The sequence below is a fragment of the Tamandua tetradactyla genome, chromosome 16 (genome assembly GCF_023851605.1).
Source record: "Tamandua tetradactyla isolate mTamTet1 chromosome 16, mTamTet1.pri, whole genome shotgun sequence".
In the NCBI taxonomy this organism is placed as follows: domain Eukaryota; kingdom Metazoa; phylum Chordata; class Mammalia; order Pilosa; family Myrmecophagidae; genus Tamandua; species Tamandua tetradactyla.
Window position 1 is genome coordinate 50218410 of NC_135342.1, and position 24282 is coordinate 50242691.

At 39.2% G+C, this 24282-nt stretch overlaps 1 protein-coding gene and 1 non-coding gene across 3 annotated transcripts in view; both read right to left on the reverse strand.

The window, feature by feature from the left end:
- Positions 1-21690, reverse strand: part of BBS2 (Bardet-Biedl syndrome 2) — a 46045-nt gene extending 24355 nt beyond the window's left edge. The window contains exons 1-7 of one of the 2 annotated variants that reach the window (XM_077132496.1): positions 21366-21690; positions 17189-17416; positions 11407-11532; positions 11064-11126; positions 7994-8071; positions 3371-3475; positions 3198-3284 (exon numbers count right to left, since the gene is read on the reverse strand). In XM_077132496.1, coding sequence (XP_076988611.1) covers positions 3198-3284; positions 3371-3475; positions 7994-8071; positions 11064-11126; positions 11407-11532; positions 17189-17416; positions 21366-21482 — 804 coding nt within the window. In that variant the 5' untranslated portion in view covers positions 21483-21690. The remainder of the gene's footprint in view (positions 1-3197; positions 3285-3370; positions 3476-7993; positions 8072-11063; positions 11127-11406; positions 11533-17188; positions 17417-21365) is intronic. The other variant, XM_077132497.1, reaches the window with a different exon arrangement.
- On the reverse strand, positions 7428-7535 carry LOC143660448 (U6 spliceosomal RNA). The gene has a single exon (XR_013164049.1). It is a non-coding gene; the product is annotated as a U6 spliceosomal RNA (small nuclear RNA).
- Positions 21691-24282: the final 2592 nt, after the last annotated feature.

The following is a 24282-nucleotide window of genomic DNA, read 5'->3' on the forward strand; positions in this document are numbered from 1 at the left end:
TGTGATGGAATGATGTGTTTTGCATTTAGAAAAAAACATGTCTTTTGGGGGTCCAAAGGGTGGAATGTCCTGGTTTGAAATTGTTGTGTACCCCATGTTCTTTAATCCTTATTCAACATTGCTAGGTGGGATCTTTTTCATTGTTTCCATAGAGATGTGACCCACCCAATTGTGGGTGCTAACTTTTGATTAGATGATTTCCATGGAGACATAGCTCCGCCCATTCAAGATGGGGTTGCTTAGTGTAGCCCTTCAAGAGGGAACCATTTTGGAAAAAGCTGCAGAACCAACAGAGCCCACACAGCGAAGGACCTAAGGAGACACAGAAGGAAAATGTCCCCCAGGGAAGCCTTATGAAATGAGGAGAGAAAGCTAGCAGATGATACCCTATGCCCTCTCAGTTAAGAAAGAAACCCCAAACTTCACTGGCCCTTTCTTTGGAGTTAAGGAATCTTTCTCTGGATGCCTTAATTTGGACATTTTCATGGCCTTAGAACTGTAAACTTGCAACTTAACAAATTCCCTTTTTAAAAGCCATTCTGTTTCTGGTTTGTTGCATTCCAGCAGCTTACAAACTAAAGCAGATATCAATTAAATGATCATTTTCTTCCATGGAAGAACACAGAGATTATCAATAAAAGGCTAACTACAGAAAATATGGTGGCACAATCATTTCAATGATCAATGCTACAACAATTTTTCTCTTCTCATAAACATCCTTCCGGGCAAACCTTTGCCTCACAATAAAATAAGTTAGGTCTCATCCTACCACCAACTCCTGCCACAGATCTGGAAATCTATTATAGTCAAGTATCCACGCTATTAATAACAACATCACATAAGTCTGAAATTTACAGATGCAAAAGCCTGTGAGGTAAAGAATGGTTTGTATTTAGCAAAGCTCTGGGCACATTAACATAACCCCTGCCTCTCAGACTGAACTTGCTTCTCTTCACTTTCAGCCTAGCTACTTACCAGCCTCCCAAACTGCATTTCTATAATATTTAGCAAAAAGGATTCATTTACTAAGAAGCAGGATTCCAAATGAGGTTTTGCTAAAAAGCAGGACTCCAAATTACTATTTCTGTAGACATTCTACTCTTTTGCTTTATCCAATATGGAGGTTGTACACTGGAAAAGAGGATGGTCCTCCAATTCAATAAACACCACAAAAGATAGTCAGTTTGCTTGTAGCATTTACTTAGTATTTTTTCACCAACATTCACAAATTGGACCAGTTAATTTATTTCTGTTAAGTTTAGGTGTCAGTTTTACCACTTATATAATGAACTGAGCAATTTTCTTTTTCTGTGCATGTGTGTGCTTTGGAACAGATTATATAATAAGAATCCCTTAAAGATTTGAAAGCACCTAACCATAAGAACACTTAAGCCCAGAGTAATAAATGGAGCTAACTCTTTGATAAATCTCTCCATTTATATCATCATTAACAGGCTCATAGTTTTCTAATTCTTGAATCAATCATAATAATTCATATTTCCCCAGAAAAGTCTATTTTATGGATTTTTAAATTCTCAATAAACAGGCATACAATCTTTCCTTTTAATTTTTAATATTCACACAAAAAACAAAACTAAGTGGAGAAGGGGAACGAACATAACAGCTTTTTAGAATCTGTTCATATAACACCAAAAGAAGGGTATAAGATACTGGCCAAGAAAAAGGGGGAAAATTCAACTTTCCCATGTGGAGAATTCCTGATATTCTCACAAGCAGTGGGGACAATCACTCAATCAAAGCAATAGGCCAAGCCCTCAATCTTGGGGGTTGTTCATATGAAACTTATTCCCACAAAGGATACGCTAAGACTACTTAAAATTAGGCCTAAAAGTCAACCCCAAGAGAACCTCTTTTGTTGCTCAGATGTGGCCTCTCTTTCTCAGTCAACACAACAAGCAAACTCACTGCCCTCCCCCTCTCTATGTGGGACATGATTCCCAGGGGTGTAAATTTTCATGGCAACGTGGGGCAGAAATCCTAGAAGGAGCTGGGACTCAGCATCAAGGGATTGAGAAAAACTTCTCAACCAAAAGGAGGAAGAGTGAAATGAGACAAAATAAAGTGTCAATGGCTGAGAGATTTCAGAGTCAAGAGTTTATCCTGGAGGTTATTCTTACACATTATATTGATATCACCTTTTTAGCTAAGGTATAATGGAGAGGCTGGAGGGAAGTGCCTGAAAATGTAGAGCTGTGTTCCAGTAGCCATGTTTCTTGATGATGATTGTAATGACAAAGCTTTCGCAGTGTGACTGTGTGATTGTGAAAACCTTGTGTCTGATGCTCCCTTTATCTATCTTATGGACAGATGAGTAAAACATATGGGTTAAAAATAAATAAATAATAGGGGGAACAAATGTTAAAATAAATTTAGTAGATTGAAATGCTAGTGAATAATGAAAGGGAGGGATAATGGGTATGGTATGTATGAATTTTTTTCTGTTTTCTTATTTCTTTTTCTGAATTGATGCAAATCTTCTAAGAAATTATCATGATGATGAATATACAAAAAAAAAAAAAAGATACTGGCCAAAAATAAAGAAAAAATAGAAATGAGCTGATCTGGCGCTGACAAACAAGAACGCTCAGGCAAATGGTATCCATAGAGATCTGGCAGCCACTTAGGCAGTTTCTAACAAGGCACTCTGGAATTGTCAAAAGTCTGTAGAAAATTCTTATTTGAAGTTAAAAAAGAAAGAAAGCAAAAGGATATTATTTTAAAGTTAGATCTGGGAAAACTATATACGAACATGATTCTTCACATTAATTCTAAGTTTTCAGGCAATTTTGACGATTAGAAAATAGCAACGCAAACATTTCATTATTAAGTTATTAAAACCCTTTCTCTTTACTGGTCTATACCTAGAATCTAGAATCAATATACTTGATTGGTTTCTCCTTCCTTCGAGGAAGAGATTTAGAAAGAATCTTCTTGGAGATCCCCCCCCAAAGAGACCTTTTACAAGACCAAGAGGATACTTACTCATTCTGTAATGCTTGACAACTAACCATACCAGAAAGAAAAACTGTGGAAAGATTATGAAGTTAAATTTGAAAGCACAGCTATGGAGCACAAGTTTATAATTAATTTCACATTACTATCCTAAGTCATATAGTCAATATGTCTCAAGCAATTATTACTCTGAATTATATCTCAACTCTGCTACTTACACTTACCTTCCCATTGGACCAGCCAGTTATCAGCTCACACACTCCATCAGAATTAAGATCAAAAGCATGAATGCTCATGGCATGATTTTTGGACTGAAAAAAAAAAATTCCAACATTTAGTACAGAAATCCCTCAGTAACTATAAAGTCTCTAAATATCAAAGGCTGAATCATACTAACTTTAATTCTCCAGTATCGGGCTGTTTTGTCATAAACTCCAACTGTACCATTGGAAAGGGCATAACCAAATCGACTGCCATACATGGGGCAAAGAGATGTGATTATCTGTAAAAACAGTACAAAAAAAAAAAAATAACATTTTTCATCAAGCCTCAATTTAATGTAAAGTATAGCTTCATACAACTGCATGCTTTGTGACAAGTGTGTTAAATTTCAATTTAAATGCATTTGTAATCCATTAATGGGAAATATATTCCCCTTCTCTCTGATTCAAGTCATGTATTTCAGAGTTGGATATTCAGATTTAAATAAACACAAAGTTTGGTGTTTTAGATCAAGTTTAAGTGGCTAAAGTTTCAGCAAATTATTTATTTAAAACAGTAAAAATTAAAGGATAAAGGAGGAAATCCCAGCTTAGTATACAAGATCTAGAATATGTACAAAAGATATTATACATATTAATCAAACAGGTTTTTAATGGTTATCCCAGTTTTTTCTTAACTTATCCATCAGTCTAAATTAAAAGATTTGTATCAACCCACAACTGAATATATTTTATATGTATACTTTTCTTTCTATGCAAAATTTACTGCTTACTAGAGGTGAAACTTTTTTTTTTTTAGAAAAAAACATAATCCTTTGAAAAGCAAAAACCCAAGCACGTGGATTTGGGTATAGATATAACAATATATAGAATGCGTATGCTATACAGAAATATTTATAAGACTATTCAAGGAACATGACTTCCTTAAAAGGATAAAATTTTAGATGCTGAACAAAACTATCCTTTAGTACTAAAACCAAAGCTTAATGATATCTGTGATTCTGCAAATCGACTTTCTAATCCTGACTCTAAAACAAGAGATATTAAGAAATAAATTTTATAAAGCAGAGAATAGTTAGGTAATTTCCTTTACACCTACAGCTTTTCTACAAAACCACCTACTTCATTTAACTCTGAATATAAAGTGCTGTTCCTAATTCAAAATTATTTAGCTTGAGGCATTCTTCTGGCAATACTTTACACTGTTCATAAGCCAAATGAATTGTGATTTTGCTGATCTCAGATGACATTTGTGCCAGTAGCAAAATCAAACCACAATGACAGGAAAATGGCCCTGCAAACGAATAACTTTATTAATTCTACTTTTTTTTTTTAAGTTTAGCTCCCAATTCCCAAGTTCCTTGGTCTTTCATTAGTTCATTCATTTCTTTCTTTTGCGGACTAGAGGATCAATGGTCACTTCAAATCCCTAGGTCTATTATATGTTCTGCTGTACTGCTATAGGATTTAAGAAAACGCTACTTCAAAAATTGCACCTTCCTCACATCTAGTATTGACAGTTAGTAGAAATATTAACAAAACCTGAATAATTCCCACCCAATGGGAAAAGATTTACTGCAAATAGAAGGAAAGGTATATGGTAATGTAGCCCTCAGCACCTATAGGTGAGAAAGTCTCAAGTTCTGCTTTTTGTTTTGTTTTGGGTTTGGAGGTATTCACAGACTCCTTTAAGATTTTAATGAAAGCTAAGGACCCTCTCTCCAGAAATTTAAGCACATAAATGTAAAATAGAACCCCCTAGTGGACACATATATTCAGACTGCTGCTCTTGGCACTCATTTCTCCCTTTCACTTCTTCTTTATCCATAACCACCATTTTACCATGGTAGTTACCTGTGAACGTATAAAAAGTACAGTAGATCTATTTAAAAAATCCATGACCTCTTATAGGGTAAAGGCAAATTAGTGAAATTGCTGACATTATATTCTTCAATATGTCAGTTTTGCTTTTGGGGCTCCTTTTGCAGATGTTAGGAACAGAGACGTTTGACTTTCCTAGATAGCTTTTGTAAGGAAGTGGCGAAAAACAAGCAATTTAAGGATGCGTGGCCAAGGTCAGTTTTAAGGCCAGTGCCCTCAAACTTTTCTGATACACCATCACCCAAACACCATCTGACTAAATTTTGCAGAATACCTCCATTCTGATCTCTACAACTTCCTTTGGTCTGGTTTTCTCTTTCCATTTTCAGTTTTCAAAAGCCATTTCTTCCTTCTGCCCTTTTCCATCCTTAATTCAGAATATCTCAATCTTTTTTTCTTTGCTTCATTCTTGCTCAGTCCCTGAAAACTAGCAGCAAACAAATATCCTAAGAATGTCAAAACTACAACCTTAAGAGCAATCCTTATTCATTACTTTTTTAAAAATGAAGTTTAAGATGCTTAAGAAACATCTCAGGTTCAATTACATGAATGATCCTAATTATAAAGAAACTAACCAAATTCTCTAACACCTAATTTTTAAGTTTGCCTACAGAAATATGCCTAGAAACTTTGATTTGAATGACGAGAAAAAAGTAAAACTTAACGAACTTCATTCAATCTCATATAATATACATGAGGAGGAGGAAGAGAAGGTTCAAAGTTCAAATCCAGTTCACTATGCCACTTAATAGCCATGTGACCTTGAGCAAGTAAGTTAACTTCCAGTGCCTCAGTGTTCTCATCTATAAAATGGTCATAACACAAATACCTTCCTAATCAGAGTGCTGTAAGGATTAAGTAAGTTAGTTCATGTGAAGCTCCTAGAACAGTGTCTGGCACATATTCGGCACAAAATAAATGGCTGCTATTATTATTTACATGTATTAACTTATTAAAGAAAATGCCTTAATGTATTCACTCATACTCAGTAATTTTTCTGTTTAATCAGTCTTTCCAAATATACCTTAAACACAGGGTTTTTTATGTTCTTCTTTCTCTGCAATGTACAGTTCTGTTTAACCACCACAGTTGTTTTTTTTTCATTTTTATCGATAAAACAATGTACAAGCAGATAGATTCTTAACATATAAACAGTCCATACATGGTGTACAATCAATGGCTCATAATATCATCACATAGTTGTATATTTATCACCATGATCATTTTTTAGAACATTTGTATCACTCCAGAAAAAGAAAAAACTCACCCTCCCTCTCATTGACCACTAGTATTTCCATCCACCCAACATATATTTTTTATTTTAACATTTGTTCCCCCTATTATTTATTTTTAATCCATACTTTTTAGTCAACTGTCCATATCACAGATAAAAGGAGCATCAGACACAAGGTTTTCACAATCACACAATCACATTACGAAAGCTACATCACTATACAATCATCTTCAAGAAACAAGGCTACTGGAACACAGCTCTACAGTTTCAGGCACTTCTCTCTAGCTTAATACACCTTAAACTAAAAAGGTGGTATCAATATAATACGTATGAATAACCTTCAGGATAACCTCTCGACTCTGTTTGGAATCTCTCAGCCACTGACACTTTATTTTGTCTCTTTTCTCTCTTCCCCCTTTCGATCGAGAAGTTTTTCTCAATCCCTTGATGGTGGGTCCTAGCTCATTCTAGGATTTATGTCCCACAATGCCAGGGAGGCTTACAACCCTGGGACTCATGTCCCATGTAGAGAGGGGGAGGGCAGGGAGTTTGCTTACCATGTTAGCTAAGAGAGAGAGGCCACATTTGAGCTACAAAAGAGGTTCTCTGGGGGTGACTCTTAGGCCTAATTTTAAGTAGGCTTGACTTATCCTTTGCAGGGATAAGTTTCATATGAACAAACACCAAGACTGAAGGTTTGGCCTATTGATTTGGTTGTTCCCACTGCTTGCGGGAATATCAGAAATTCTCCAAATGGGGAATTTGAATTTTCCCCCTTTCTCGCTGTTCTGCCAAGGGGACTTGACCACAGTTTTTTTAATGCTATTTTATTGAGATATATTCAACACAACTAGAAACCATGCTAAGTATACAACCACTGGTTCACAGTCTCATCATATGATTGTGCATACAACCCCATGATCAAATTTAGAACATTTTTATCACCTCAGAAAAGAAAGAAAAAAAAAAACCCACTCTAATATTAACTCCCTATAATAGGGTCATACATCTGCTCTAGCTCATGAAAGAACATTTTTATATTTGTATAGTTAATCGTGGACATCATCTACCACAAGATACACTGTGTAATACATTCCATGGTTTTTTGCTTTTTTTCTTTTTGTATGGAACACTTCATGAATTTGCATGTCATCTCTGCACAGGGGCCATGCCAATCTTCTCTGTATTTTACCAATTTTTAGTATATGTGCTGCCGAAGTAAGTACTACATTCTCATGTTTTAACCTCTAACTTACTTTCTGACATACATAACTCTAAACCTCCCCTTTCGACCACACCACACTCACACGTCATTCCAGTGTTAATTATTCTCACATAACACATTCCTTTCCAAATGTTTAAGTTCACTCTAGTTAAACATTCTGCACCTATTAGGCAACTGCTCCCCAATCCTTAGCCTCATTTCTATATACTGATAACCTATATTCTATATTTTATGCCTATGAGTTTACATATTATAAGTTCATATCAGTGAGATCATATAATATTCATCCTTTTGTGCCTGACATTTCATTTAACATAATGTCCTCAATAACCACCACAGTTTTTAGTCCTAAAACTATCTGAGTTGTGAGATGTCCCAGCACTCTCCTTTGATGTTACATTTGTCTGTTTTGATCTAGCTTACCCAAAGTTTCCATACTTTTGAAGTGTCAATTCTTACCTCTGTTTCTGTCATTTCTGCCACAATCTCATCTTCTTTGAAAACCCTGATATCAAAATCTTCAGATCCAACAAGAAGCTGAAGTGGGGTGGCAGAGACAGATCATGAGTATTCAGTTTACTAAGGAAACACATCAAAATTTCCACTAGCAAAACAAAAAAATTCAATAATGCTTTGTATGCTGCTAATGCTATCGAAGAGTTCCAATCCCTCAATAATCCAATGCTCAGGACCCAGCACCCTTGTTCACCCTTTCCCTACGTATAGATGGAAGACCTTTTTCACATGCAAGAGCCCAGCACCCAAGGACAAGAGTAACATTAAGTTAGTGTTCAATACAACACTTCATACCAACTGGCTGCCCAAGAAGCTAATTTCTAGAGTAACCATTTGTTCGAGTTTGCTAGCTGCTGGAATGCAATATATCCGAAATGGAATGGCTTTTAAAAAGAGGAATTCAAGGAGTTGCTAATTTTCAGTTCAAGACCAAGGAAAATGTCCCAATTAAACAAGTCTATAGATACATCCAATCAAAGGCATCCAGGGAAAGATACCTTGATTCAAGAAGGCCAATGATATTCAGGGCTTCTCTCTCATCTGGAAAGCCACATGGAGAACACAGTCACAGTTTCTCTCTTGGCCAGAAGGGCACATGACGAGCAAGGCATCATCTGCTACTTTCTCTCCTGGCTTCCTGTTTCATGACACTCCCAGGGAGGCATTTTCCTTCTTCATCTCCAAAGGTCACTTGCTTGTGGACTCCCTGCTTCTCATGGCTATGTCATTCTTCTCTGCAATCTCTGAATCTCCTTCATTCTTCAAAATGTTTCCTCTTTTATAGGACTCCAGTAAACCAATCAAGACCCACCAAATGGGTGGAGACACATCTCCCCTAATTCAACTTAACAACCACTCTTGATTGGGTTACATCTCCATGGAGATGAATTACAGATTCAAACATATAGTATTGAATAGGGCTTATTCTGCTGTACTCAAGCCAGTGACCTTTGGAGATAAAGGAGGAAAACGCCTCCCAGGGAGCTTCATGAAACAGGAAGACAGGAGAGAAAGTAGCACATGATGCTTTGCTTACCATGCGCCCTTCCAGCCGAGAGAGAAACTGTGACTGTGTTCGCCATGTGCCTTTCCAGATGAGAAAGAAACCCTGAATATCATTGAATGCCTTCTTGAATCAAGGTATCTTTTCCTGGATGCCTTTGATTGGACATTTCTATAGACTTGCTTAATTGGGACATTTTCTCAGCCTTAGAACAGTAAACTAGCAACTCATTAAATTCCTCTTTTTAAAAGCCATTCCATTTCTGGTATATTGCATTCCGGCAGCTAACAAACTAGAACAGATTTTTGGTACCAGAGAGTGGGGTGCTGCTGTGATTTGCAAATACCAGATATGTTGGAATGGTTTTTTGGATGGCTAAGGGGAAGATTTTGGAGGAATTGTAAAGAGAATGATGGAGAAGTCCTGGAGTGCTTGCAGAGACTGTTGGTGTAAGCGGAACCACTGTCAATCTGGACAAAGGGAGACACAAAAGGGTCAAACTGGAGTTTGTAGAGTGAGAACCATGGACGTTCGGGTCTGAAGCCAGGAAGTCTTGGCCAGGAGAGTGGACCCACCCATATACACGGAGAGGGTGAGTTTGCTCTGAGGGCAGAGGACGAGTCTCCCATCTCATTGCAGTGGAAGAGTCATGTCGCCTCAGGCCTTGGAGAGGGTGAAGCACATTCTTTGGGGTTTGGGGAGAGCCTGGCTGCCACCACATGGAAGGGTTGAGCGTGTGCCCCAGAAATGGCAGAGAGCCCAGGTGTGGCCCCAATGCCTGGAGAGAGTGGAGCCAAGAAAAAGGTGGTCTCCTCAATGTTCCCCAAGGTTGATTTGGAAGGAGGCAGGCCACTGCATAGGCCCTCGGAAAGTGTGGGACTGCCACTTTCTAAAGCCGAAGGATAAATGACTTTCAGACTTTGAAATCCAATGGAGTTTGCCCTGCAGGTTTTCAGAACTGTTTGGGTCTTGCAACTCTTGTGTTCTTTCCAATTTCTCCCTATGGAAATGAATAGCTGTATCCTGTGAATGTCCTCCTTTGTATACTGGCACCAGGTAACTTGTTTTGAGATTCATAGGTCCACAGCCAGAAGAGAATTTTTTGAACCTTAATATTATTTAAGGTGATGCGTGTAATTGCCAAGTTGACAAGGAGTGAACATGTGGTAGTTAGATTCAGTTGTCAAATTGGCCAGGTGAAGGTACCTAGTTCTGCTGCTGTGGACATGAGCCAATGGTACATGAACCTCATCTGTTGCTCATTACATCTACAGTCGGCTAGGAGGTGTGCCTGCTATAACGAATGATGTTTGATTTAATTGGCTGGTGCTTAAATGAGAGAGCTCAGCCCATGCAGCTCAGCATACCTCATCTCAGCACTTGCAGCTCAGCCCAGGTCTTTGGAGATGCAGAAAGGAATCACCCCAGGGAAAGTTGTTGGAACCCAGAGGCCTGGAGAGAAGGCCAGAAGAGATCACCCTGTGCCTTCCCACGTAAGAAAGAGCCTCAGTTGAAAGTCAGCTGCCTTTCCTCTGAAGAACTAACAAAATAAATCCCCTTTTATTAAAAGCCAATCCATCTCTGGTGTGTTGCATTCCGGCAGCTAGCAAACTAGAACACCATCAGAATAATCTCAAAGGCTTAAGAGCTAATCTTTAAAATTTTGAGATTCCTAAAAAACTTGGTCAAAATTGAAAATGACTTACTAATATAGATTCAAAGCATCAGAAGCCTACTATAAAAGTGTGAATATGACTGAGATCCCATTAACTATCGGGTTTTCTCTCCCCCTCCTGTGTCCGAAAGATGATGACCTTATTTTCATATTAGACAAGTGGTTTATTGTTCGAAAGAGAAAAGAAAGATAAATGAGGCCAGTTAGGGTACCACTTAGGCAACAGAGCACCAAAATCAGCTGAGAACCTAAAACTTCTTTCAAAGTAAATGCCACTGTCACAGAAAAATTGTTCAGCAGAACAAACAAGAGAAGTATCACCTCCCTCCACATACCTCTTTCTTCCCATCACCATCAAAGTCACACAAAGCCAAGGAATGAACATTATCTCCAGTAACCTGAAGACAAAACCAGAAATCATTAATATGCCATCTCTTTAAACTTAATCCAATTATATCGGCTACACCAAAGAGAGGATTACACAAACCACCACTGGGTGTTGTTCAAATTACTCATATCCTTTTTTAATGTACAGAAATCTATATATTGTTTTATTTTTTGTATCATCCAGTAAGTCTATGGTTAAAAGGAAGGAAAAAAAACCTAAAGGACAGTAAAAGTAAAAATTAAAAGTAAAAATATTTAAGAGTACCAAAGAGAATGTTTTGCTCCTCATACCGTCCAAAAAAGATCGTTTCCTTCATGATCAAAACCCTGCAGGGAACAGTTTCCACCAATAATCGCAAGAGGAGAGGAAATATCTCCCAATGTCCCCAGAACAATTGCATTTGCCCCATCTGCTACCTAAGAAGAGAAAAAAAGGCACAGTCTCAGATACAGTGAAGTGGCCACACTAGCTGTATTTTTATTTTTACTTGAATATCATATTCCTCCATCACCATTTGTGTGGAGCCACACGGTCTCTGAAGCTAGCAAGGGCTGTCCACTGAGGACAGTCACTGTGGCTTACGCAAGCACAAGCATGGATATCAGTTTCAACCCAGGCTGCCAGCCTCTCACACTAAACTGCTACAGCCCACAGGGTCTCTAGGGCCTCAAAGTTCTAAGAGGTCAAATTCTCCAGAGAATCAAGGTTTTACACCTTTAAGCACTCAAACATTGTATTACATGTCACCATTTTAGGGGAAGGGGGGGTAACTCTTTTTAATTCTTATTACTCAGTTCTCTCAATACAACTTTTTGCAATTGTAACATTGTCAAACTAATAATAATAAAACAACAACCATATACCCACTATCCAGAATAATTGTCTCAGACTTCTTCAATAAAATACAAAAGCATAATTTAACTTATTCATGGAAGATTTAAGGGCATCTTTGTAAACATTAATGGTTTATCATGTAGGAAAATAATTCTTATATAATCTTGAAGTAGAAAAGCTATAAAGAACAAATTGGCTATAAAGAAAAGACTTCATAAGAAATTAACACTACTAAATGCTCACTTAAAATTTAATAAAATTAAAAGGTAAACAACTAACTGGGAGAAATAATTGCAATATATAAGACAAAGAGTAAATACACTTAACATATAAAAAGCAAATAAAAAAGAAAGGGTAAACATCCCAAAAGAAAAACAAAAAAAAAGAAATTCAAGAAGAAATTCAAATAGCCAACAAACATCTGAAAAAAGTTCATCCTCACAAGATGTCATTTTTACCTTTCTGTTCAGCAAATATGAAAAAGAATAATGATATCCATAGTCTGTGAGGGTGTGATGAAAAGGGCACTTCCATTTTCTGAGAGGGAGGTTGAAAAATAGTAGTATACCTTGCAAACAAGTTAGCAATATCTACCAAGAAAAAAAATTTTTAAGTCTTTTGACTCAGCAATCACAAAGCTGAGTCCTGAACTTAGAACAAAAACACGAGGAATTTTCGCAATCTTCAAACAGGCAAATATTTTTTAGAGAGGCAGAAAAGGTACCAACCATTAAAGAAAAAAAATTATCACCTGGACTTCATCAAAATGGAAAACTTTTGCTCATCAAAAGACACGTACCTACTGGTATGGAGTATGGAACACACCATAGATGGGAAAAATATTTGCAATATATAAATCGGAAAGAATTTACACCAGCACATCCAAAGAACATCTATAAATCAATAATAAAAAAGACAAACCACCAATAAAAAAAAGGCAAAAGACTTAAGACATTTCACAAAAGAAAACATATAAATGGGCAATAAGCACATGAAAAGATGCTCTGCATCATTGGTCATCAGAGAAATGCAATAAAAAAACCACAATGAGATACCGCTTCACAATCAGACTGGCAAATCAAATATAGTAGAGCCACTGGAATTCCCACACACTGCTGGTGGAAGTGTAAAACGGTACCACCACTTTGGAAAACATTCGGCAGCTTCTTATAAAGTTAAACATCTACCACACGGTCCAACAATTCTACTCCTAGGTATTTACCCAAGATAAACAAAAACATATATGCACAAGAAGACTTGTACAAAAATGTTTACCGCAATTTTATTCATAGTCGCTCAAAACTGGCAATAACCCAAATGTCCATCCCACATGTCTATCATCAGAAGGGATGAACAAACTGCAGTATACTTATACCATGGAAAACACTGAGCAACAAAATGAGCTACTGTTATATGTAACAACATAGAGGAATCTCACAAACATTCTATTGAATGAAAGAAGCTAAACATCAAAGAGTACATATTGCATGATTCCATCTGTATGTAGTTCAAGAACAGGGAAAGCTAATAAAAGGCTACTGAAATCAGAACAGAGTTTGTCTATGTTGGTTAGAAATTGACTGGAACGGGGGATAAGAATACTTTCTGAGGTGATACAAGTATTCTGTATTTTTATTCGAGGTGTACAGTTAAAATGTGTCCATGTCCCTATAGGTATATTTTATCTCAATTAAAAAAAAATAAAATGAGGGGAAAAAAAGCAATTGCATTTCTAGGAATTTATCCTTAGGAAATAATCAGAGAAATAGGCAAAGATGTACACATATCACAGTACCAATTACAATAAACAATGGAAATAATGTAAATGTTCACCAATATGGAATTGGTTAAACAAATTTTCTATTAATACAATGAAATACTTAGAACCAATGAAAATTATGTATATATACATACATACATAATATATACATAATACATATACATAATACATATGTATACATACATAATTACATCAGAAACTTCACAATAGGTTATCAAATGAATAGGCTACCTGTAATAACCAAGGAGTGGAAACAACCCAAGTGTCCCATCAACTGATCAATGGATTAATAAAATATGGTATATTAATACAATGGAATATTATTTGGTCATAAAAAGGAATGAAATATTGATATATGCTACAGAATGGATCAACCCTGAAAACACTATGTGAAGTCAAAGAAGCCAGACACAAAGGACACATACTGGATGATTTCATTGATATGAAATGTTCAGAATAGGCAAATCTATAGCGACAGAAAGCAGATTAGTAGTTGTTTAGGGTTGGGAGACTGTGGGGAAATCAGGAATAACTGCTAATGGATACAGGGTTTCTTACAGAGTGAGGGAAATGTTCTAAATTTAACTGTGGTGGTTAATTCACAAAACTCTGTGAATAAACTAAAAACTATTATATTGTACACTTTAGGTGAACTGTATGGGATGTGATATCTTTAAAAAGTTGATATTTTTTTAAAAGCAAAAGGTTACATGTATATTGTATGATCCCAGTTTATAAAAAAATAAAATAAAATTATTCATATATACTTCGTTGAAATTCTGGATAAATAAATTCAAAAGAGTTAACAATACTATTTCCAGAGGTAGAAATATGGCCAATTTTTTTTTTTGGTTTTTGCTTCCTTATTTTTTCTGTAATAAGAATGAATTATTTGGATATTAATTAATACACAAGAATATGTAGATGGCAGGTTATAGAAAGGGCTTATCTGATAAACTATGGTACTAAACTTTAACACAAGGCAACCAGGAAACCAATTTGCTGGCTTCCTGGCTTACGAGATATGGACAGAGGTGGAATCAGTCTTTATCACAAACAGATCTCACAAAAGATAAGCTATAACGAGGGAGCCATGAGAACTGGAGGGCAGAGAGAACTTTGGAGACGAAGAAGGAAACCCCTCTTCCCCTTGGGGAGTTTCATGAAACAAGGAGCCTGGAGAGAAAGCTAGCAGATGTCACCGTGCTCCCCATGTGACTTTCCAGTTGAGAAAGAAATCATGAACTTCACTGGCCTTTCATGAGTGATGGTAACCACTTGTTGATGCCTTAATTGTTACAGACTTGCTTTATTTGGGACATTTTCATGGTCTTAGAACTGTAAATTAGCAACTTAATAAATTCCCCTTTTTAAAAGCCATTCCATTTCTGGTATATTGCATTCCAGCAGCTAGCAAACTAGAACAGATTTTGGTACTAGAGAAGTGGGGTGCTGCTGCAGTTTGCAAATACCAAACATGTTGGAAAGACTTTGTAAGTGGATAAGGGAAAGATTCTGGAAGAGCTGTGACAAAAGTTGTGGGATCTGTATAAACAGAACAACTGCCGGTCTGGACTATGAGGGGCAGAGAAGGGACACATTGGAGGAAAAATAACTTCAGAGGCAGAACTATGGAAGCTAAAGCCTGAAGTCAAGAAGCCTCTGGCTAGGAGAGCAGACCCATCCAAGTGCTTGGAGACAGTGGACCACATTCCTTGGGGATTGAGGAAAGCCTGGCTGCTACTACATGGAGTGGTTGAGTATGTGCCCCGGAGATGACAGACAGGTGTGATCCAACGCTTGGAGAGGAAAACGTGGTCTCCCCAGTGTCCCCTAAGGTTGCACTCAAAGAGAGGCAGGCCACTGCACAGGCCCTTGGAAAGGGTGGGACTGCCGTTTTCTAAAGCCCCAAAGATAAATGACTCTCAGACTTTGAAATCTAATGGAGTTTGTTCTACAGGTTTTTGAAATTGCTTGGGTCCGGTGACCACCGTGTTCCTTCCAATTTCTCGCTGTGGAAATGGCAATATTTATCCTATGACTGTCCCTTCTTTGTATGTTGGCAGCAAATAACTTATTTTGAGTTTTACAGGTCCAGAGCCAGAGAATTTTGCCTTAAGACAGACCATTCCTGTACAGACTTCGTGAAACTTTGTACTGGTTTTAACTGTGTATTGTATTTGTATTGTTACTGAAATGGTTTAAGGGTTTCTGATATTGTGATGGAATGAATGTATTCGGTATGTGGGAAAAGCATGTCTTTTTTAGGGTTCAGACGGTGGAATGTGCTAGTTTGAAAGGATCATGTACTCTAGAAAAGCCATGTTTTAATCCTGATCCAATCTTGTGGGAGCAATTTCCCTTTTTAAAAGCAAAACAAAAAAAAATAAGCCAGAGTTTCACCAAGTGATTACCAAAACAGATATAAATGGCAAAATGTGCACGTTGCTTAACTATACTATGGTAATCACAAAATAAGTACATCAAAATAAATGTCTGATCTCTTTTAATCTTTAAAAAACAATGGATCCTGAAACATAGCACAGGTATGGTTCCCCTTAACTGCAAACCCTTCAGGGGCTCTACACTATCCCTAGAATAAAATTCTAGTCCTTGATGCAGTCTCCAGGACCCTGCTCCGAGTCCAGGTCTCCAGTAGGTGTCTGCACCATACTTACCTATGTCCCAGTTCTTTGAGCACGCCCACCCCCTCCATGGCTGCAGCTGTCTCTGTCCGCTACGTACTAAGTGACCACATATCCTCCAGTCATGCCCCATGGGAAAAATACGCTGTCAAGGAGATGGAGCATTGCTTGATAATGCTAAATAATTCTGGGATATGAACTTTGATTCTACATTTAACCTTATAACTGATAATCAAAAATAAAGCTGCCTTAGATGCAGGTGTGCAGTGTTCTCACAATAAGGAACCCACGGGAAGAAATACCTCTGCCCTCTCACAAAATGCTTCGGCTGTTGGTCCCAGTTGCCATCAGTCTGCTCAGGGCAAGAGGCAGCCAAGACGGTGGCTTCCAGAAGCTGTTCAGAGAAACATGTGTTTCTTCTCTTCCACCTGGTGTTCTCTATACAAGGTACAGAGAACCTTGAAACATTGAAAGTCTGTCTTCCTGCTGATGTGCCCTCACCACACTGAGAACCTGGACTGCACCCCTCACAACGGTGTGAACTATGGGCAGCATCAGCATTGGGGCTGGCACAGCTGTCATCCTCTCTAAACCACCATGAGCAGAAATCTCCATTTCAGGGTGACTTTAGCTAAGTATCAAGTCATAAACCTGAATTTTACCTTTAATGTCTTTTTTTAGGGTGTAGCATCCCCTCTTTTCTCCCCATGTACAAATTACACTGCTGCATTAAAATGGCATTAAGAGCAAAAGAAAAAACAATGGACATTGTTGAGCAATGGGAAATTTATGGTTATTAAGGGATATACTTGCCTCTCTGTAGAACAAATCTGAATTATTGTAGACGTCATAAGCCAAAAGATTAGTCTGTGTTCCCACTAAGAGAGCATCGTAGCCAAGTTCAGGGTTCAGTACTCCCGCAGTCAGACAACTGACTGTCTGATTAATGTTAAGAAGAGAAACGTCAGACTCCAGGGGACTCTGGCAGACCCTGGATGCACTGAAATGCTGGCTCCGAGTGTGAGGGTTGTGAATAAAAACCTAAAGCAAAAACAGTTAAATACATTCCCTTAAAATACCAAAACTGTGAGATTAACATCAAATTTTTTTGTCAACATGATCAAGACATCACTTTAATCATCTATAAAACTTAAAATACTCACACCCAGTTCTGTCCATGGCTCGCTTTCAGTCATGAACTGTGAAAATCCAGTGGGGTTCTCAGTCTCATAAAGAACCAGGTAATAAACAAGATCTAGTTATTGCTTACCAGGGCAGCTTACATGCTATCCAACAGCAGGATGTCAAAACACTCTTACAAATTAGCCTTTTCCTGATCAGCCAAGAAGAATCTGCTACAGTTACAATGTGATTGCTATACACCAAGAAGATAAGCATTTCCTTTAGTTCTTTCATCCAAACAACTAATAAATTCACTTCTTAACCCTTAAAATACTCTGGTAGTTAATAAATCTGTTTTACAAACTTAAACTGAGTCACACAGATCAAGCATTTTAAAGGTTTTCATAACCTAGAGTAGTGAAACAGGGAATTAAATAATTAGCCCAAATATAATTAATTCAGGTTCAACTATCATAAATATAATCACCTGAGTGTCCGCATAAATCATTCAACTCCCTCAGACTTCATCTGTAAAATGGAGGCCTGTACTAGAATATGCATTCTCAATAGGGTAATATAGTTCCGGAGGGGGGAAGATTGGGGTAGAAGGCAATCTTAGCAGAATGGTTCGTGACCACAGTACAAAAACAGAACACAGTATTATCTGTGGTATCAAAATTTCATTGGGGAAATTTTCATTGCCTAAAAATATCTTCATGGAGGACAATATGAAAAAAAAGGTTGTGAAACACCAAACTAGAACTTGGTAATTTTAAGGGACTATTTCACCCCTTTGGTATAAATCAAGCAGGATTAATTTTTAATTATTACTTAAACAAGGTAGCCTATTCACTTAAAAATAATTTTCAAAAGAATTGACTAGAAACATACAGAAAAAGTGTGTAGTTACTGAACGTAGTATTTGCGTTTCGATAGTAACAACAGTTCTCACTTGTATAATATTTACATATAATTTTACAAGTGTTATTACAATTGATCCTTACAACAATCCCCAATTTGCAGATAAGCAAACTGAAGTCCCTGGAAACTTCAGGGCTGAGGCATGAAGCCTGGTCTCTGGCTCCAGACCCTAAGCTCTAGCTGCCACGTACTTTCCTCTCGTTCTGGGCTGAACAAAAGAATTGTAACAGCTTCCAGCAATTAAATATGCTAAGAAACTGAAGGAGAAATAACTTATGGATGCTATAAGAGTTTGGGGTTTGTTACCAATGACAACAAGAGTCCCAGGAGTCCGGTTCTCCTTAACTCCCCTCCTGATGCTCTCTGCAGGCAGACACTGAATCCCCAGGGAGACCCACCTGTCTTTTTAGGAAAGAGTCAAACTCAGCTTCACACAAATGACCCACTCTCAGGGCCTATTTTTTTGTTCCCTTCCAAAGGCCTGGCTGAAGTTCCCACATTTGCTTGAGCTGAGCGGGTGCTGCGAACAATATAAATTCAATTGACATCTCCCACTCCACCTCACCCAGCTCGGCAGTGAGAAGAAAAATATCTCCAGAGGCAAGTACTAATGTTCATCCTGCAAGAAATCCCCTTTTAAAATATCCTTGCTTAGGCTGAGACCAGATCCCAGTAAGTCAATAGCTTGTTCACAACAGTTTCTAGTCATTTAAGAGTTGCAGACTCCAGCAGAGGAGAAGGCTTATTTGTAATGTTTAATTGTTTTTAAAGGAGAATATATTCAGGCATTACTTGGATCACAAAATATTGCCGGTCCATATATATATATATACATATATTTAAGTCTCAAGATAAAAAGATCAGGTCAGAACTTTTCAGTTTTGTTTAAAGTTCTGAACACAAAGTATCCAATTACACAGTACTTTGGGGGGGGGGTCTTCAAAAACAGCCCTAGAATCCAGTATTCCTGCCATTCTAGAACACGTGCAAATACAAAGGATTCCATTGAGACTTCACCTGGTTTTCCTGCTTCCACTCCTAACACTCACTGCCCTGCACTCCCCATACAGCACATCCCCCACATGGGAGCCAGAGCTATCCTTTACCTAAAGCATATATCAGATCCCATCACCCATTTTACCAAAATCCTTGGTGATTTTTCAACATACTCGGTATAAAAACCTTTGCCTACAAGATCCTACATCCTATCTCTTAGACTCCCTCATACCATTCCAGCCCCAGCAGCCTGTTTATGTTCCTGCACCTCAAGACCTTAGCTTTTGCTGAGTTCTCTGCCTGATACGCGCTGACTCCAAATATTCAGCAAGACTTCTCTCATTTCCTTTAAACCTCTGATCAAATGTTAGCTTATCAAAGGCCTTTATAAAATAGCAATCTCCTCTCACCCCCACGCCCTTAACTTGCTTTTTCTCCTATGGAGACATATTATATGCATAATTTTCTGTTAACTGCCCACCTCCCCTCTCTCAAATGTAAGCTCCAAGACAAAGAGGAGACTTGTCTGTCACATTTAGCATTGCACCTGCAGAACTAAGAACAGTGATCAGTACACACTAAGTCCCTAATAAAGTGGGGCAAAGATCAACGGGACCTTCTCAGACCCTTCATTTAGCTGCCTAATGCCTATGGCAGAACCAATATGAATTTCCTTGCAGCTTTTCTTGTTGCTCCTAACAATAACAGCTAACTTTACTGTGTGCCAGACATTATACTACTTATGAAAATGAATCACTTTTTACTTATATATTCTGAGATGTATCATATGAGATAAAACAGAAGATAGGTGGAAGTATATTGAAAATCATAAAACATTATGCAAATGCTAGCTTATTAAATCCACAATGGGTCAGACAACATACAGTCTAGTCTCAATTCCACCACCGTAGTTGAGTGGCCTCAGACCCTATTTTGAAACTCTGTCTGAACCTGTTACTAATCAGTAACGTTGGAGTAAAAAAAAATAACTGCTAAAAATTATTGAGCACTTCCTATATGCCAAACACTTAACAGGTATTAACTTATCTAATCCTAACAACAACCCCAGGTGGTGGATACTATTAGGAAGTACCTTGCCAAGCTCATAAAATTAGTAGTTACTGGGCCCACGACCCTGTGCTACACTGTGGTCCTTGGCCTTGTAGCACAGGATGCTGAAATAATTAATGTAATAAGGCTTTGGAATTGCTAGTTATCTTGGGTCTCAAAGTATTCCACGTACTTTTTGCATTCCTCCATCAATACACCGTGCCTTCATTTGCCTTTGCTGCACTTCTGGACTATATGTCTGAAAGCAGGGAATCTAGCTTTATCCCTGAACTTTCAACACCTAGCACAAAGCAGGCATTTATTTAAAGTCTGGTGAATGTTGAATCACCTTGTCCTTTTCATCTGTGTGACTCCCACAGCCAGCACAGTGCCTGGCACATAGTAAGCACCTACTAATTATTATAGTAAATAAATTATGGGGAAAAAAGGTATGGACAAAAAGTACAATCTGAGTCGTTTAACTTCGATAATTTTTTTGCTTTTTTTTATTTCCTGTAAAGTTGTTTTACTTTAAAGTGTGAGACGATGGAAGGAGTTTCAGAGTGATAGGAACCCTGAATTTGAATCCGGGGTCTGTTACCCCTGCTAACCCAGACCAAGACCCTCCCTTTCTCGTGGCCTCAGTTTCCCTATCGGTATAGGGCCGCCAACACTGTCCGTGTGTAACTGCCTGACGATAAGAAAAGTTAACTGATCAGAAAAGCTGTTCGAAGTAGACACGATTCTTCTCTGCAGGACAGAAAGCTACAGGGCCACTACCGGTTGCCCGGCAACGCCGGCTGGGGGCGGGACAGGAGGATGACGGGCGGGGTCACAGGAGCAGCTCGCGGAGGTCCTGAGGTCCCGCGGGGTTCGGCTCCGTGCGGTGGGAAACAGTTACCTTGCCTGCTTGGGTGGCGGCCGCCAAGCACGGGTGGGTCCCGTCGTAGCGTCCTACGGCCACCATGCGGGGGCTGATTTTGTGGCGCAGTTTCAGGGTGAACACGGGCAACAGCATGATGACAATGACTCAAAGGCTCAAAGGAGAAAGGTTAGTGGCCCGTAGCCGCAGCAGCAGAGCCGGCCTCCCCCGCCCCGGCGAGGGGCTCAGAGCAGGCGGGCCCCAGCCACCACCCGCCAGGTTCGAAACGGCAACCCGCCGAGGCCGCCTTCTTGCCGCGGGTACTTTTTGCCGCTGCGCAGGCCCATCCAGCGCCTTTTGCGGCTGCGCAGGCCCCGCCCAGCGCCTTCTGCGGCTGCGCGGTTGGGCCTCAGTATTTCCTTCATTTGGGGGATGTTGTTTTTCCTCCTGCGTTGACAACGTCTGGGAGGTTTGAGTCTACACTAATGCGCCTACAGTGGATGTGTCTGAGGCAGTACATCTCCGGGGATCCCCCTTCTAGCATCGCAACCAAGCAGCATCCCTTCAGACTCCTCACACCGATACCCACTCCAAAGGGTCATTCGTTCGAGAAATGTTATTTTGAGTTCCTGCCCTGTCCCTTGCATTAGCTGTCATGTCTTTGCGAACCACCGTCGTTATTTGCGGTAAGAATACCAGTCCCCTCAAAAACAACAAAAATAATAATGCTTTAGGCCTTTGGGTTTAAAAATTCTGTTGCAAGATTTCCAATTTATTTTAAAATACAGTCATGCATAATCAAAAGCTGTGACCATTTATCCATCAATGGTTTTTGAGGGCCTACTACGTTCGGTCACTGTTCTCGACGATAGAGACGTAGCAGTAAACAAAAGGCAAGTTCTGGTTAGGGGAGACAAACATGCAACAATAAATATTTGTTGTAGGTCAATTTGTGGTCAGCACCATAGAGATATAATTAAGGGAGAGAAGAGAGGATAGAGGGTTGGAGGGGGTGAGGTTTTAAATAAGGTGGTCACTGACCACTCTATTTGGTCAGTGACATTTGGGCAAGGGCCTGAATGAAGTGAGGGAGCTAGCCTTGAGGAAGAGTGTTGCAACAAAGGTAACTCAGGTGCAAAGGCCCTGAGGGCTCACTCTCGCTGCCTTCTAGAAATACACACTTAACCGGACCGAGGTGAGCAGGAACAGAGGAAACCAATAAGGAGAAGCCAGTGAGGGAAGTAGAACAGGAGAGTATAGTGTTGTGGAAGCAAAGCGCCAGCAGGAGGAAAATAACGAAACCGTTATAGTTGTGGCAGGTGGGTCCTGAAAGGTGAGTTTGGAAATATTCCTGATATTTGCACTTTCCAATTACAGTTGTACAAATGAGCAACTTTTTACAAAGCTGTCAGAGTATTTGTCTCTAGTTATAACCTCTTCTGGAGATAATGCCAAAGATTAAATTGGAGAGCCTTGTTGGAATGCAAGACCGGAAATGCCCTGACTCTACTCTTGAGTTCTCTCTGCCCTTTCTACCCCACCCCATCCCCTCTTCTGGCTTCTGTCCAGAGCCGCAGTCCTGTATGGACTCCCTGACCAGCCCCGTAATGAAAGGGGCCCTGGTTCCATCCATCTTGCCCTTGTGCGTCAGAACTTAACTTTGCCTTTTAGCCCCTCCTTTTAGCCCCAAAACCTACCTACACAGTTCTTAGCGCACTGAATCCATTCTACTGTGCTGATCATGTTTTGATAGGTCACCTCGCCCCAGAACAGCTTAGAAGAAATGAATCTCCAATAGAGATCATTTCAAGCCCTTCATTTTTCTGACAAACATTTATTGAGGATAATGTGTGGTGATCAAGAAGCTAGGGATACATCTCATGAAACCCATTTTGGAAAACAGTACTTCAGGGAGATGTGGAAATAAAAACTGCTAACAGTTAAAAAGAATGAAAAAAAAAGAAGCTAGGGATACAGCAATAAACAAGAAAGACATATTTTGTGACCTCATTCAGTTTACATCCTAGAGAGGGAGAAGAGCAACAGATATTGAACATGAAAGCAAATAAGATAATTTTATCAGAGATCGGGCTGATGTGTTAGGGCTTGGGGAAGGCCTCTAGGAGAAAGTATCATTTGAGCTTTTTGAGTCGTTAAGAAAATGTGGTGGAAGGGCATTCTGAACAGAGGGAACAACAAGGGCAAATGCCCATGTTAGGGACATTTGAATATCAGAAGACAATGTGACAGAAAGAGGTCAGCAGGGTTCATGTCACCTAGGGCTTGTTGGCCACACCCAGGAGTTTCGATTCCACTCTTTAGCAGGCTGACAAGTCCACAACCTGCTGGATTTCCATGTAAGGCTGGTCTTGGCCACCATCCACCTGGCCAAACCTCACTCTTGGTAATGACTCGGTGGCCTGTGACTGCAGCTGCTTTTCCCATCAGGAAATCACAATCATCATCATCACTAACATTTATTGAGTGTTTTCTAGGTAACCATTCTAAGTACTCTACATGGATCTTCATACTTAGTCCCCATGATGATCCTATGAGGTAGGCCCTATTGCCATCGCATTTCACAGGTGACAAACCTTTCCAGTGTCCCATCCTCCCTTTATAACTTCATTGGCTCCTCATCTCAAAACAAAGTCCAAACTCTTTAATAGATCTTTAGCAAATACCTCAAAATTTTGACCAACGTGGACCTTTGCACTTTCATCTTTTGTCTTTTGCCTCTTGCCTCAAACCTGATCCCCTTCTCTGAAGCCATTCCCAGCCTCTCTGCCTTTGCTCACACTGCCCTCTGCCCTGACCACCCTTCCCCTTACTTCACCTGGCACTCCCTCTCATCTGAAAACTCAGGTTGGACATTACCGTTCCAGGGACTCATGCATAAGGGCCTCTCTCACTGCTTTGCCCACACTTCCTCTAGGCTTTCAGCAGCCCCCTGGCA